At 41.8% G+C, this 17,074-nt stretch overlaps 2 protein-coding genes across 7 annotated transcripts in view; one reads left to right on the forward strand and one right to left on the reverse strand.

The window, feature by feature from the left end:
• LHX8 (LIM homeobox 8) overlaps window positions 1-17,074 on the reverse strand; it is a 185,899-nt gene that overhangs the window by 106,485 nt on the left and 62,340 nt on the right. The window lies entirely within an intron of this gene.
• The window catches only part of SLC44A5 (solute carrier family 44 member 5), a 147,871-nt gene that overhangs the window by 106,104 nt on the left and 24,693 nt on the right, over window positions 1-17,074 (forward strand). For all 6 annotated transcript variants that reach the window (XR_014549710.1, XM_083620946.1, XM_083620944.1 and 3 more), the window contains 7 exons: window positions 5,290-5,374; window positions 8,266-8,350; window positions 9,884-10,012; window positions 11,369-11,429; window positions 12,254-12,377; window positions 14,898-14,981; window positions 16,233-16,345. Coding sequence is in view for 5 of the 6 variants with exons in the window: in XM_083620946.1 (XP_083477072.1) it covers window positions 5,290-5,374; window positions 8,266-8,350; window positions 9,884-10,012; window positions 11,369-11,429; window positions 12,254-12,377; window positions 14,898-14,981; window positions 16,233-16,345 (681 nt within the window). In the remaining variant the exon portion in view is untranslated. The remainder of the gene's footprint in view (window positions 1-5,289; window positions 5,375-8,265; window positions 8,351-9,883; window positions 10,013-11,368; window positions 11,430-12,253; window positions 12,378-14,897; window positions 14,982-16,232; window positions 16,346-17,074) is intronic.

Genomic DNA, 17,074 nt, shown 5'->3' on the forward strand with positions numbered 1-17,074 from the left:
ATTGTGTTCGAGAATCAAGGTACGACTACATAGCAAAAATAGGAAACCTTTTTGGCTTGCATTCACTGGTAGGCAGTGAGTTTGTAGGCCATACACATCCCATCTACCCAAACACAAATACTCAGGGAGAAAACACACTCACACATGCCGACAGAGAGGAGGTGTATGGTGAGGTGCAAATGAGGTCATTGCATGCCTCCCTTCTCCTTGCTGCCTACCTGAATGGCACTGGGAATAGCTCCTTAGCATTTGCAGTGGAGAGGAAGGTGCATGGGAATGAGTCAGTAGACCTTTCCTTCACATGTCAATCAAGCTCCCTACTAAACAGCTGTGTGAGCTGAGAGAAGCATTGTCAATTTAGTGTGATGGTAATGATGGGGCAAGGCTGTCTGAGGGGGAAATCTTTAGTGGACTGTCAGGAAGGCTCAGCCAGTGACTGAAGATTAAAGCCCTTTGCACTTCTCTTTTAAATGAGTGGCCAGTCCAAACTCCCTGACCTCTGCTGCTTGCCTGCATGCTCACAAATGAGAAGTGGAGCTGCTTCAAAGAGGGCTTTTGCAAAGGACTTGCCCTTTGCAGAAGCACTCCTTGAAGCAGCTCCCCCCCTTTCGAACAGGCTGGTAGGGGCAGGGGACTCCCCACTCCTTGCTGCCATTTGTATGTTTGCTCAAAAGTAAAGGGAAACTGATGATATAAATTGCCATTTGGGGCAGAACTGGCCTCAAAGTCCAGAGTTCTGTTCAAACTTCATTGCAAAAGTACACAGTTAAATTTCATTGAACTGAGTGTCCCAGAAGGCAGCCGCAATCTTTACTTAATCAAAATTTAGGTGGTCTGGAGTACTATTTACGTGGGGTAATGGTGATGTTTTATTTTGCCTAATGAAGAGTTCTGTGTAATTCAAGAACTTGCTTCTAGCTTTTTTACCATCTGTTGGGCTGATAAAACAATCACATCACTTGCTGTGCACTGCTTGTGTTGTGGAAACAACGCAGTTTTTAAAATGTGTTTGGGTAGTTAGATCATTATTGTTTCCATTTTGCAGAAATGACTTGTGGGGTTCAAATTATAGTTTAGGTGGCACTACCTTCTCATGGGCACTCTTGTTTCTCACTGTATAACCAAGACCTGGATGGCGAAGCAGGGTGAAGTTAGCCTCTTTTAACCTTTGCCCACCTAGGTACGTTCTTCAACCCTAGGGGAGACTTGTGTCAGGAGCCAGGGTCTGGAGTAGGTCAGCAATAAAAACATTAGTGTCAGTGAAGTTAACTCTTTATTCAAGAAACCAAAACAGCACAGGCTTAGTGATCACAGTGACTCTTCCCTGTAGTTCTTGTCCCAATGAGGCAGTTGCGACGACTGAATGAGGCTGAAGGGCATTTCACACAACGTGTATTCACAACAGCAAATGTAACCTGGTTAAACTGGCAATAAGTATGACAATAGTAACTGGAAAAACACAGCTGTTATTATGAGAATGGCTGTTGACTGTATCTATAATTCCCAGGTTATGCTATGTTTGTCCAGATTAAGTGTGTGTCTGACAAAATTTAGAACTACTCGCATAGAACAAATGTTTTCTATGAATAGGCTGTAATCTGGTGGCTGAGCATGGATGTGAATTTGGATCTTAAGGTCAAAATCTGATTATCCACTGACCACTCTGTTCTTCATCAGATTTAACATGGCATATTCCTGTTCTGCATGGGAGAGACTTCTGGTTTGTAAGTGGACATTGTTGTATGTGAGCATTTGTCAGAGTACTATTTCTCTATTATTTGAAGTTCTTGGAATATGAAAACTAATTCCGGAAACAAACTGGATAATGTTGGCAGCAGTGGCTAATGCTAAATTATCTGCAAAAATGCAGCTGTTAAGTTTTGCAACCAACATTACTGGACTGCTTTAAATCTCACATGACAAGATTTATCCCTGCTGGTATCTGTACTGGTGGGAAGAATAATGGTCCTAAGGGAGGGGGGGGTATCTTCTGTAGTGTCAACATTCTTGAAAACAAACTAACCTCAAAAAGAGGGAAGGTTGCTACAGAAGCTGCACTGTAGAGTGTATAAAGAAGAGATCAAAGGAGTTCATATCAACTGCAAAAATTGATCTGCTTGGACATGGCATTTTTCTGCAATAGATGTGGGGAAATATTCAAGGACAATGAAAACCTCCTTTGTGCACAAACAAACATCATGTCCCGTTTCAAGAATGTGCTTTCTTCTATTCTCCAGTTTATATATATCCATGGAGTAGTAGATGATAGACAGCAAACATCCCCCCCCCCAAAAAAAACCCCACCCCATAGTATTTTTAGGTCATGTTTTAGGTCATGATTTTTAGTATGGACCTTGACTTGGTTTTGTACTTTTGAAGGTATATTGCATTGCTTAGGATTTTAAACCTCAGAGGTGTAGTATTACCCTTGCTAAGCAAATGTGCTAGTGGCTTTGTGCTACTCTTTGGGGGAGCCAGTAATACAAAGAAGTATCCTAAATATCCAAATGTTATACTAAAAAGTCTATTAATTTAGAAGCAGTACGACACAATGTTTTAACATGTGCAATTTTGTTATGCACCTTACAACAGCTGAAAGTTTTTCTTGTGCCTGGAGACCTCATTCCTGAATTGAAATCTCAATTGGATGTACAAAATTCCAAGAATTACTGCACTCCTATATACTTCTAGGGATGCGGGTGGCACTGTGAGTTAAACCACAGAGCCCTGGGATTGCCAATCAGAAGGTTGGCAGTTCAAATCCCCGGGATGGGGTGAGTTGCCGTTGCTCGGTCCCTGCTCCTGCCAACATAGCAGTTCGAAAGCATGAAGTGCAAGTAGATAAATAGGTACCACTCCGGTGGGAAGGTAAACGACATTTCTGTATGCTGCTCTGGTTCGCCAGAAGCAGCTTAGTCATGTTGGCCACATGAGCCAGAAGCTGTACACCAGCTCCCTCGGCCAGTAAAGCGAGATGAGCACCACGACGCCGGAGTCGTCCACGACTGGACCTAACGGTCGGGGTCCCTTTACCTTCTTATATACTTCTATACTTGATAGAGTTTAACCACTGTGGAGTTTCCTGCCTTTAAACAATCACATCAGACCTTTTGGAACTCAAACTTAATTTTGCACAAGCCTACAGATACTATTCCAGAAGCTCAAATATATAATTCTGCTGGATATCAGACACCATGGTTTAGCAATATGAACCTGACCAAAACATCAGACTTGCACACTCCCTTCTTCTCCTGCTTCTTGTTACATATGAATCAGGGACTGAGGTTTAAGCCAGCACGGCCAGCCATGAGGCAAACTGCGGCAGCTGCCTCAGGTGATGGAATCCAAGGGGATGGCTATGCCACAGATGCCCCTACCCACTGCTGGCAAAAGAAGCTGCAGTGGCTTCTAGTGAGCTCTCACAAGAAACCCTCATGTTCTTGTATGGGTCTCATGAGAACTCACTAGAAGTCACCACTGCTTTTCCTCACTTCTCCTGTGCCACCATGGGTGCCCCACCTGCACCCCCTGCTGTTTCTGGAGAAGTGAGGAGAAGCAGGTTCTGGTAAGATCTCACTAGATCTGGTTGGAAGCCTTCTGCTTCTCCTCACTTATCCAGAGCTACTGCAAGCTCCCCCTGCCCCACCAGAGAAGTGAGAAGAAGAAGCTTTGGTGGTAGTTTCCGAGTTCCAGAGACATTTCATGGGGGACTCATGAGATCTTGCAGGGCAACCCTGTAAGTGAGCCTGTGGTGAGTCATTGGCGGCACCTTCTCATTTCTCCTCAGGCAGCAAAACAGGATGCACCACCCCTGTTCATAACAGTCTTTGTTTTAAGCCAGGATTCTTTGAAGGGGAAACTTAAAGCTTGTGAATCCCACCTTCCAGCCACACTTCGGCATGTGTATGATCCCAAGGCTCATGCACACAGCACTGAATTATGGTTTAGAATTACATGTAAACATGACTGTTTTCTTACAATATAGTACAGTGATCTGTAATATACTGGGGTGGTGGCGTGCTTTCAAATGAACCAACTGCCTAAATGAATTTAGGTTGCAGTCCTATACCCACTTAGCTGGGAACAAAGCCCATTAGACTCACTGTGACTTACATATGAGTATACATGGTCCTCGCTTCGGCAGCACATATACATATGAGTAAACATGTATAGGATTGCACTGCTAATGAAAGATGTCGAGCCGCTGCCTTCTCTTTAAATCTACAAATGCATTGTGGTAGCATATAAGCAGCTTTATTTTTTCCATAGATTGGTGGAAGTAAGATGAATGAAATAGACTTTAATTCTGGCAGTTCAACAAAATGGAAAAGAAGCCATGAATGAATCCCCTTGTGGAAAGCAGCTTTTGGCTATTAAGATTAATCAAAAGTTTATTAGCTTAAGATGTGGTGTCTTAGTGAGAGTGAACCTGGGAGACCAGGGTTCAAGTCCCCATTCAGCTATGAAGCTCACTGAGTGACCTTGGGCCGGTCGCTGCCTCTCAACCTAACGTACCTCACAGGGTTGTTGTGAGGATGAAATGGGGAGGAGGAGAAGTCTGTACCCTACCTTGAGCTCCTTGAAGGAAAGGTGGGATATAAAAGTAATAATAAACACCTCTAGACCACAAGTGCCAATGTACAGACTGCCATGGACAGCTTTACACAGGGCTCTATCACTCTAGTGCCAGAGTGTGCCAGTGACACTGGAGAAGATTTAGTTTTGAGTGTTTCTAAATTTAAAACTACAGAAAATAAAGAGGAATGCAAGCATGTGGCAATTATAGAACAGCAAGTTCAAAGTGATTTGCATAAATCGGGGTTGAGAGTGCATTGTAAGCGGCTCATGCAATTCAGCGTACTGAGAGAATCTAAGATGTGTGAGTGCAGGCACGCTTAGGTTTGTTTTAGCTTTGTTTGCTGCCATTGTATGGCTTTATGCCAACAAAGTCTTTGTAATGGTTCCCTGTCCTCATTTTAATAACCGTTATTTTCTAAGTGCATTACCTCATTTTCTGGCTGCCAGCCAGATATGACCTGATGGAAAGGGGGAGGGGGAGAGAGAAATGTTTTACTTTCTATCTATTCATCCATACTTTTTTCATTAAAGGGGGAAAAATCTACTGTTTAAGGAAAATCAATAGTATTCAGTAGCTATTGAGAGAGGTTAAAATGGTACATGACTGGCAGTGCATTTTAATGACCAGCAAACTTTAATTCCAAGCCGACCTGCTACAAGGCAAGGAGGAAATGGAGCTATAAAATATCACTGATGCTTTCTTTTTCGCAGCTTGGGTACACGGTGACCCCAGAAAAGTAGCTTACCCAACTGACAGCTATGGGCAGTTCTGTGGTCAAAAGGACACGCCTAATGAGTAAGTACCAAGATATTCCTTTGCCTTCACTTTTCATGATGCATGAAAGGGAGCACTAGACTTCTGTCTCCTGGAAGTCTTAATGGAAGGATGAGGGAGGACCCTACCTTCCTTCAGTGGTTTCTCTATGTTGACTCCAATTAAGATTTATATTAAAAAAAGCTGGGCGATCAAAGCAAAACCATTGTACATGTGCAGTCCGAAGGCTGTTCATAATTCAGTAAAATACAATTACGTCATGCATCCCAGTGATTAGAATGCCACACTTTATAAAATGCATTGGAGCTGATTAGCCAGCATAAGTTGGAACATTTAATTGAAATGTCCTCTGAGAAATTGTTCCTGTCATTCCAAGAAGAAAAATAAATCCTAAGTACCACAGGCTGCATCTCATTTCTATAAACTAGATACCCCTTGCTCAGTGGGTAAAACATGCCAGCAGCAGAAAAATAGCAAAGGAGAATTCTACCACTGGCTGCTACCAGCTTAAAAGAATGCACTTTATTTTCATACTGGAAATTCCTAGAAGTCCAGGTCTGAACTTTGGGCCAAGAGCCACTCACAACTTCTCCCTGCAGATCACCCACTTTAATGTCCCTACGTTATCACAGTGTTTTGAGCATCTAAAAGCAACTCCATAGAATCTGGATCTGGTGGGTTATCCATCCAATCATCTGCTGTAAAGCATAATATATTTTATAGACAAAGCATCCTGTACAGTCTTCGAATACCTAGGAAGTCTTCCTGAACAATAGATAGGATACTTTTAGATTAGGTGATCTACCATGTTGAGCCATTCTTTTCCTTTCCTTTCCTTTCCTTTCCTTTCCTTTCCTTTCCTTTCCTTTCCTTTCCAATTCCCAGCTGTACCACTTCCCAGCTGGGGTGAATTATAATTGTTTAAAATATTGTTATACTACCTTTAAACAGTAAAATCCTTCTCTCTCTCTCTCTCTCTCTCAATATATATATAGATACACACATATATATAATTTAGAAGGATTTTACTGTTTAAAGGCAGGATAACAGTAGTAGTGTGACTACTATTGTAACACAGAGGCAGCCAGTAGAATGCCCTCAAGATTCTGCAGTGCTACAATTCCCACAATCCCTGGCCATTGGCTTTAACTGATGAGAGGTATAGTCAGCAACATTTGGAAGGCACCAAGTTTTCTTCCCTTGCAGTCGCATGTTCCTACTTATAACCTCATAGATGCATACTGACACATAGAAGGAGTTGTTGGTCTATTATTATTATTATTATTATTATTATTATTATTATTATTATTATGTGAAATGTTCTAAGTGTGCTTAGTGTGAAATGCTCTTAGCTTATTTTTTTTAAAGCAAGCATGATTTTGGGGACAATTTGCATGTGTTAATTCATTTCAGTAAACCAGCATTTAAAACAATGGTGATAACAAACCACATGCAGTTTTGAACAACTAGCTGGGAAACAAACAAAAAATTAATAGTTTTGGATAAGCCTGACAAACTGACCCAAAGCTGATATACATTAGAGATCCAGAGGCTGGCCCTAATTCATGCCTTGAGGGAAATTAAATTTGGGGATGGATGCTAATCTTTGCAATAATGCCCTTTAGAATCCCTTGGCACAAAGCAATAAAATGCAAATAAATGTTACAATGTTTTAAACAAATACTACACCAAGCAAATATTTTAAAAGATTTGATACTTAGGCATTCATAGACTAGGGGTAGGGGGAATTGAATTACAACAATGCAGAATTAATTCCATTTTGTCTGATCTAACACCATTCCTGGGGACCCATCAGCACCTTAATCCATCTATTTGCTGATCTCTACGTAATCCCTAAATTTTTTTTGCATTCAGAAGACCATAGCTCCAACATGAAATAAAGCTTGCCTTTGAAGGAGACAGTCATACATTGCTGATTTTTTTTACTGGATATTTTGTGTTTTCCTTGTATTACTGTCAGCAGCTAGCGAACGTTTCAGCCCCTAAATAATCTACCAGCTAATTGTATGAATGTGAGTTTCCCAAGTTTTAGTAATGTAGAATCCTTGTCTGAACTTTGAATATGCAAGCTTCCTTATTACCTAATCGCCATATATGTCTTCTGTGGCCTCTTTGTGTTTTCCGACTGAATTGCTGAATTGGTTCAGAGTTATTGACAGAGGTTGGAAAAAGCAGATAGTCAGCAAAGTGTTCACATGCTATCAATCTTCTTCACACATTTGCTGGTTAGCATGGATGAATGTGAAAAAGGCCTATTATCGCCAACCTTTCGGGAGAACAGTGCTGCAGCTAATGGGAGCCAGTTTTATGTTCTGCATGTTCCTGGGCAAGACTGACAGAAATGAATGAGTTAATTCTCCCCTTCTCCCTTTCAGAGCCACTAATATGTCAGTTCTAGTGTGTGTCTTACATACCGTCCATTCTAGTACTTTTCGATAAAAGATTCTTGGGACTTTATCTAATCCACCAGGTTCCCTTATGCAAAGAAATTCTTGATTGATTTTTTAGTGCCACCTTGTGATTAACATAAAAACCACCAGCTTGTTTGTGCAATGTAGCATGTATTTGAACACCTACTATATGTACAAGACAGATTCAGAATACACTAGAAGTACCATATGGCTAGGTGACAAAGTCTTAACCTATGAGATTTGGAATCAGGTTAATATATGTGACTAAGTGTCATTGTGATCTACTCCACAGGGAAGTACTGTCTTTCCCATAATTAGAGTTCAGATGTGCTTCTGTCAATTACCTTCAGAATGCTTTTGCTCTGTTTTCTTTAATTCTTGTTGTGGTCTCTTAAGTGATTCTATTACGGATTCATACATACTATGAATTATTACTGTAAATACACATGGAGTTATTATTTCATACCTATTCATTTGCAGGAACAAGACAATTTTGTTTTACTTTAACATTCTGAAATGTGCCAGCCCTCTAGTGCTAATAAACCTACAGTGCCCTACAACACAGGTATGTAAATGACAGTCAGATTCAGATCACAAGGAGTGTCACTTACCAGAACTACTTCTAGTTTTTAGAAGTACTGTTGGCTTTCTGTACAGTGGCGGTGGGAGAAGGATGGTAAATACGGATCCTGAAAATATTGTGTATGTGAACATCTGTAAACATACTGCTATGACTTCCCCAGGTTTCTGGGTGTCCTGACACACTCTAGATTCCTGGGTGCTGGGGTTTAATCAGTGTTTTGAGAATTAAGGAGACTTAACAGGCTTTGACAGTGCCAAAAGGCGCAGGCGAAGCTTCTTTTCCAGTCCAGGGCATTGCCTGAAACTGTATATCCACTTACCTGGGATCTGAATGGGACTTATTTCTCAACAAACATGAACAGGATTGTGTTGCTATAGGTTTTACAAATGAGCTTTATATGTGATTTATTTTGAAAGGGAAATAGGAAATATCCAGCATTTAAACATTTACTTATAGTATACATCAGTGGTTCCCAACTGGTGCTCCACTGACTCCAGGAGGTCTGCCTAACCCACCCAGGGAATCCATGGCACCATTGACATAACAAAAACTACCATAGAAATATCAGAATTTTCAAAAGTAAGGGGTCCATGGCTTGGCTTTTGAAAAACATGGTCTGCAGTAATTGGGAACCACTCTGTGTGTGTCTATGTGTTTGTGTGTGTGTGTAATTACAGCATGCAAATTAAACGTGCTAATATCTTGGATTTATATTGCAAGGGATTCAGCCTGTTCAAAGGAGGCCATGTTCAAAGGAGAACATGTGTGCAAAATTAAAATGCAGCACATCTCTGAAGTTTCATTGAAAAGCTGTGTTTTGTATCCTCCTATCTTAGGTAATTAACTGCTGGTGTAGCAGTTACTGGGATCAGAAAATAAACTGAAGCGCTCTGTGTGAACTTGATTGCCATGTATTATATGACTTTAGAAAGAGTTATGGCCGGAATAAAGCACAGGCTAGCCTTAACCCGTGTACAATAATGAAATCTTGATTTGCTTTTGACTGAGCTATTGAAAGTGAAAGTGGTTGGCTCTGCAAATACCCTGTTAGGGCAAAACCATTTTAACAGTTGCACACTTCATTGATTAATGTTTGTGTACTGTGCAAACTGCACCGCATGGGCATCTACTGAATTGCCTTCAAAAGTAGTTATTGGCACTTGGAAGTCTCGAGAAAATGCCTTCTTCCAAGTACTTCATTTAAAAAGAAAAAGAATTAATAAACAGATTTTAAAATCAAATACTTCCAGCAGGCAGGAAGATTTGGGGAAATGCTGCTGTTGATGAAAATGTCAAACTGTCTCCTCTGTGTTTCAAAAGTGTTTATCTTCAAGATACTGCAAGGATAAAAAAAAAGTGATGTCTGTTTCTAAGTGCTGTGCTAAGTAGGCATTCTGATGAAACGAATTACTCCCAGAGATGGCTTTTTTTTTTTTTGGTCTAGCTGCTTTGATAATTTAACTTTCTCATCTTCCCGTGTTGCTTAGATCAATGTGCATTTTTCTTTTCTTAAAGCTTTGTGTCTCAAAGTGCCCAGACAGGTTTGCAACCTACATAGACATGCAATCTTCCTACAGATATAACAAAAGTTATTGGGAATACTACAGACAGTTTTGCAAGCCTGGCTTTAGCAAGCCATGGAAGGTGAGTATAGATAAGATATTGTGATGTGAATATTACCTTTTATCTGTCCAAAGTGGGTGCAGTCCTTAGCAGGTTTATATCTCCATAGCTGTACAGGGTTTGTTGTTTTTTAACTCTATTGTTGGTTACAACTACGTTATTCCTAATGCAGATTATACCCAAAGACTCCAGTATGACCAGCAACGGGCAAGAGGTTTCCTTCTATTGATACATTTTATAATTAAAATGCTATTTTGATGAGAGTTTCAAAAAAAATCTTCAACCTTAGTCTTGTAGCTAAAAATTTAAAAATTAAGTTGGTCATCACCAAAAAAAGAGAGGAAGCCCATCACCAAAGAAAGGAAACAAAAGAGGGCACAGTCACATAAAAATTGCATGTACTAATCTATATTTAAATCTTAAATTAAATTATACATCTATATGTAAATCTAGAACTAATGACCGCTCCCCGCTTAAAACGGGGGGCGCCCTTGCGTGGACGCGTGCAGCCCCTAGATCTGGAGCGGCTCCAACAGCATAGGCTTGTTTTGCCTTCCCTCAGGTGGGATACCTGGAGGTCTCCGCCTATATCCAATGCTGCAGCTCCATGGCGGAAAGGACTTCCATGTACATGGCGGAACTTCCTTGTCCTTTGATTTCGTCTCCAGCTCCCCTGCCAAAAGAACTTGGCTCTGTGGGGCAACAGGGGAGGAGAGGAAATTGCAATAGCCAATTACTATAATTTAAATAGATATACATAATTTCTCACACAACGGGGAAGTCTGTAACTAGGTGACGCTTGTTCCATTTTGATCTGCTGTCTTTTTACTTACCATACTATTGAAGGTATATCTTTAAACCAGGCTTGGATTGGTTCTTCCACAGTGACCAGTTTACTCATTTATAGGATGAGGGAATAGGTGTTAGTCTTGGAAATTAATTCTTACCTTGTAATCACATTATAAGTTTGAAACAACTTGATAGCTTTAAAAACAAATATTCAAACCTACTTTAATATTCCTCTCATACTGGAAACCCCTTGCTGAGTCCTGATTGCAGCCTTAAGTTAATTATGTTAATTGTGTTAAAAGGTAATTTTATTCCTACCTGTGATGAGCACAAGGCCACCTGCTTGAAGCTTTCTCTGTTCAATGGTTTTTGTCTGATGCCTACTGTTTTGTTTTCATTGTTAGCAGGATGCCAGAGAGTCACGGCTCCATCCTATTTTTCATTTAGATGCTCTGCTGTGGCCTCAATCAAATAATTTGCAAGGGTTTTAAAAAGAGTATTAAAAAGAAAGAAAGAAAAAAGGGGAACGCTATAGATTCAATTGTCACATGATTATTTCTAACTTTGGGTTTTTCTTTCGGTTTCCAGTCTGTGGCCCAAGTTATGCGTGATGAAGATTGTCCTTCCATGATCATTCCAAGCCGGCCTTGTGAGTATTTTAATATCTGTGGTGTGCTTTTGCCACCAGAGCCTCCCACTCCCCCAGCCAAAGCCTCTTTTACCTTGGTACACAGTGGTGCCTGCGAAGCAGTGACAGTTTTTGTTGAAATCTCTGGAGATCTCATAGGGGGTTGGGTGGGTGTCTGAGGGAGCTCCACCTCTTGGAGTTCTGCCACCTGAGGCAGCTGCGTCAGCCCACCTCATGGATGTCCCAAACCTGGCTTTCTGCTCTGATAGTGTACGCAATGATCTTGGCATGCCCCAGTACCAGCATTATTCGCCTACACTTGTTTTTGAAGTGCCCTTAGCTCATTTTCTTTATAAGATCAGGGTCATAGTACAAAGCATAAGACAAATTAAAACTAGGGAGATAACAAGCTGAAGCTAAAATCACAATGTGCCCTTTAAAGCATGATCACTTGGGAATCTCCCCTTGCTTCAGTTAATGCACAGCATCCCCCCCGTCACACGACTTCCAGTTTAAATGTCACTGTGCTGTCCTCCAGCTACTCTGGAACAAGACAAGAGCATTTACCTATGTAAGGTGGCAGCCCATAGCACCCTAGAGTAACATACAGAGCAGAGAACATGCTGCTTCACACATGCCTTTTCTTGTAGGTGTCTTACTACATGGATGAGATGACAGCCATGATATTTGTTCCATTTCTAAGAGAATGCTGTGCAAATAGAAATCAGTTTAGGGTATTTAAATGGATGGAACTGAATGCCAAATAGGAATGGTGAGGTTTTTTAAAAAAAAATAAAAGCAGGACTCACTATAAATATTCTTTTTTCTTGTTTTTGTTTTAACAGTTCTTAAGAGATGTTTTCCTGATTTTGCCACTAAAAATGGAGTTCTGACTGTGGCCAATCAGACTACTTTCAAAGATGGAAGAGGAAAAACAAGGAACGTCACCGATCTCAGGGAAGCTGCAAAGTATGGATTGTGTGTGTCCGTCTGTATGTTTGTATAACTTTGCCTGACCTGTTTGCCAAATGATAATTTCTATGCTTCGCTGCAATACCATGAAATTTATTTTTTTGGAGCACTGATTACATGGGGCCATATCTGGCTTTAACAGGAGGTGAATCTTCATACTCTTCATTTCAGTTATCTTAGGAGCAAACTGGAGATTATACACAAATGTCTGCAACTTACATTGGTGCAGCTAGAAAATTTTAGACCCTGGTCTGGTGGTGGTGGGATTGTATCAGATCACATTCATGAAGCTCACAGTTAACATTTCTCACCTTCCCTGCCCCCTCACTGCTATTCTGTGCTTTACAACTGTCCCTACATTCCTGAAATGCAAAAGCAGCAAGCAGGCAAAATAGTTTGCCAGGCCTAATTAAAACAGGAAAAACTCCAACAATGTGCGGTTTTGCACTATAAAACTCACTTTGATCATAGAACCATTGCAACTGCGGGAATAAAATTGGGGTCTCCCCCCCTTCTTCTTCTGCTGCTGCCATGATAATAAAACACATGTACTTTGGGAATAAACTCCATTTTGTTGTAGAAAACAGTAGTATTGTTTTTCTTAAAAATAAGAAGAAAGACAGAATGGTGACACAACTACTGTAGCTTCAGTTCAGTGGCCAAAGTGCTGACATCAGGCCTGTTTGTTGCTGCCTCCTATCATCTTCCACCCTCTCTGTGATCATTTGGGTGTCTCCTGGGCTGCAGGGCCCTAGACTTTTGTCTTGGGACCTCATTTCAGCTTCTCTACTGTTCACATACCCACAGTGGCCATTTTTATAATATAAGAAAGCACCTTTAGAAAGAGACTAGTATCAAAGAAGGGTGAAGAGATCAGGTGCTTAAACTTTCCCCCAGCCATTCCCCTCTTTCCCTGGGTTATACCAAATTTTCAACCTTGGATGTGAAAGCAAAATCTTCATGCATTCACACGAACAGCCTTGCTGTATTTATTCTGAAACACAGCACCAGTCAACATGGCAGTGGGGAATGAACTCCTTATCCAGATTCCTTCAAACTAAATAAACCATTTGTTCCTGTATATAGACACCAGCCTTTAAAATATTACCCTTCCAAATTAATTTATGTCACTACAGAGATTCAACTAATGTTGCTTTTTAGCTCAGATGATATTGAAACTTTGATCAATTGACAGAAATTTCACTAGGTGCATATTAGATGGTTAAAGCAGCCTTAGCAGTATGCATTTAGATTTACAGCAGAACCATCCTTCACGTACCTTGTTTTTAAGGCTCACAGAATCATGGAAATATTGTAGGGTTTGAAGGTACCCCAAGGGTTATCTAGTCGAACCCCCTGCAAAACAAGAATCTGAGCTAAAGCATCCATGACAGGTGGCCATCCACCCTCTGTTTAAAAACCCCCAAGGAAGGAGGTTCATAGTATGACGGAACTTAAAAATGTATTCCTTAATTGTGCTATATTCTTTTCTTTTTCTTGTAGTCACATAAAACATGTTGGATTTCTGTATAAATCTTGCTTCTAAATTCGGTATTACAGTCATACCTCGGAAGTCGAATAGAATCCGTTCCAGAAGTCCGTTCGACTTCCAAAATGTTTGGAAACCAAGGTGCGGCTTCTGATTGGCTGCAGGAAGCTCCTGCAGCCAATTGGAAGCCACAGAAGCCACGCCAGATGTTTGGGTTCCAAAGAACGTTCGCAAACCGGAACACTCACTTCTGGGTTTGCTGCGTTCGTGAGCCAAAATGTTCAACTCACAAGGCGTTCGTCAACCAAGGTATGACTGTATTGTGAAAGTACTTTAACTACTAGCAATAATGGTGTTTAAAAGTTACTACATATATTTAATTTGACTGTACATATGACAAGATCAACAAGCATGGTTCCCTACATAGCTACTCAGTAGAAAGTTCTGCTGAGTTTAGTGAGACTTAAAGGGCAGAGGAAGACCTGAATCTGCCATACTGGAGAGGACGTGGCTCCACCAACTTTTTCTACCAGGGGAAGACATGGTGGCTAGGAGCTCCCCAATGTGAGCATCCAGATGGAAGGCAGATGCACAAGTCTGGGCCCAATCCAGTCATATTTTCTGTACCAACATGGGAGCTGGCACAGCAACAAGGCATTTCCCACGCTGGCCAGTGCAAGTGGTGAGGCTGTGAGAGAGGCCATAGTGGCTAGGGTTCTCCTTCAAGGGCTACTGTTGCTGGCCAGGGGTTTGGACTTTCGCCTAAGTGTATATACATTGACAGCCTAAGTTCCAGAAGTGTCCTTAGAATTCAATTGCTCCTGTAGCCAATGCTTGTTTTGGGCAGAAACTGTGGCATCATAACTGTAGCATATTGCTGGCTAGGGCACTTTATGTTTCATTTTTCCAGCCTACAAAATGTTTTTTGATATAGCCTGCATTTTCTCATTACAGTGGGTTGCTTTGTTTAAATAAGGAATATCTGCTACATAAACTAAAATGTTCCCCTCCCTCCTTTCTTTCTAAAGCGGCATCAATAATGTTCTTGATGCAAGATCAGTCGGGATGAAAATTTTTGAAGACTATGCCAGTTCTTGGTATTGGATTTTAATGTAAGTTTTTATTCAGAGGAGGCCTTGCTTCTTGCATGTGAAATTGGAGTGCTGCAAGGCACACAAAAAGCAGGGGTGGGGGAGTCCCCTCTGGCACTTCCATTCATCGCATCAGTGCATCTTGGGGTTTCATTATGGCTCTTTCCTGTCACTTGTGCAGGAATATCAGTCCCTTGTGGTCCTTCCACAATGGTACCTAAACAATGAGGAAGCGGGTGGAGCCCCATGGTATCATATTCGGGAGGGGTGTATACCTACCACTCATAAACAAGGCTTCCCTTGACCACACTGTAAAGGACTGAATTCAATTTCCCTGTCAAAATCTGGTGGCCCAGAACCTGGGTTCAAACCTACAGTTTGACAATCCTATCTACACATCAGAAAACTCTAGCCGTAGTCCTATTGCCATCCTGCCACATAATGGCATCAACTTGGGCCCCACACTGTGGGTGCCCAGCATGCCCCGCCCACACCATGCCCAGTATACCTGAAGCATCTCCACCCCCATCATTCAACCCGGACACTGAGGTTCAGCGCTGAAAGCCTTCTGGCGGTTCCCACACTGCAAGAAGTGAAGTTACAGGGAACCAGGCAGAGGGCCTTCTTGGTAGTGGCTCCTGCCCTGTGGAACGCCCTCCCATCAGATGTCAAGGAGATAAACAACTATCTGATGTTTAGAAGACACCTGAAGGCAGCCCTCTTTAGGGAAGTTTTTAACGACTGATGTTTTAATGTACTTATACCCAGGTGGGCGGGGTATAAATAATATATTATGATGATGGTGAGGAGGAGGATTATTATCATGACATCATGACACACGCTGTGGCATCATGACATCATACCATGGGGTGGGGCATGAGCTGCAGCAATGTGGCAGTGATTGGACCCCTCCCACCTGATATCCATGCTCTCTCTTCCCCATCAACTCTCTGCTCTCTTTTCCACCATCACCCCCGCCTGAACACCACGCTCGTTCCATGGGGTGTGGTGCCTGCATGCCCGCCCCTGCATTTTGTGGGTGCCTGGCCCCTATATGGAAATTTTGGGGGGTGCTCGGGCACCCAGAGCCCCCAGGGAGATGGTGCCTATGCTTCCATGTATTTAAAACACTGAGCATCAAACCTGGATAGGGAAAGCACTCATTTCAGAAAGCGTTATTATTTGTAAAGTAAATGCAGTGGGGGGAGCATTGAAGAGAAGACAGATACCTAGCTGCTGATTTATTTAAATTGCTATGTCTTTCTTTTCCAGAGGCCTGTTCATTGCAATGGTTGTCAGCTTGCTCTTCCTTGTGCTTTTGAGATTCATAGCAGGTGTTCTCTTCTGGATTTTCATCTTTGGTGTGATTGGGATTATAGGTTATGGTAGGTGCCAATGATTTGCTTTTGACACTGAACTACATATCCAAAGTTTATAGGTTGGGGTTAGAGGAAAAATGACTCCTATCAACTGGGAATTGTCTGCCTATACAGTGGTACCTCTAGTTGCGTTCCGCTCTTGTTAAGGACTTTCAGCTTATGAACACAGCAAACCTGGAAGTATTTACTTCCGGGTTCCCCACTCACGCATGTGCAGAAGCGATCTGTGCTCTTCACGCATGCGCAAAAGCTATCTGCGTGCTTTGTGCATGCGCAGAAGTGCTCGATCGCACCGCGCATATGTGCAGAAGAGGCGCTCTAGTTGTGGACTTTTCGGGATGCGAATGGCACCCCAAAATGGATTAAGTCCACAACTAGAGGTATCACTTACTTATCACCCTCTGTCCTCAGTACTTGCTACTGAGCAATTCCCAGTTGAGTACTGCACTTATAAAAAACCCCTCCCTCAGTCCATTCCTCTTCTTCACCCAGCAGCACAAACAAGTCTTTTCAAAGTCCACAGACTGCGGGCTGGACCTCGTTCAGCTGAGGTGTGTGCCTGCTTGTGAGGCATGTTTGTGTTTTTCTTCCCTCAGCAGGACAGCAGTATATTTTCTGGCAGTTTAATGTGCCAAAAAGAAGAACCATGCAAAGGCTTGCCATATTCTACCCACTGTGCAGCTGCGGCTCTTTTCTATGTCTAGAAGACTAACATCACCATCTGGCTTTTGTTAG

The sequence above is a fragment of the Podarcis filfolensis genome, assembly GCF_964270895.1.
Source record: "Podarcis filfolensis genome assembly, chromosome: 6".
Classification (NCBI taxonomy): Eukaryota; Metazoa; Chordata; class Lepidosauria; order Squamata; family Lacertidae; genus Podarcis; species Podarcis filfolensis.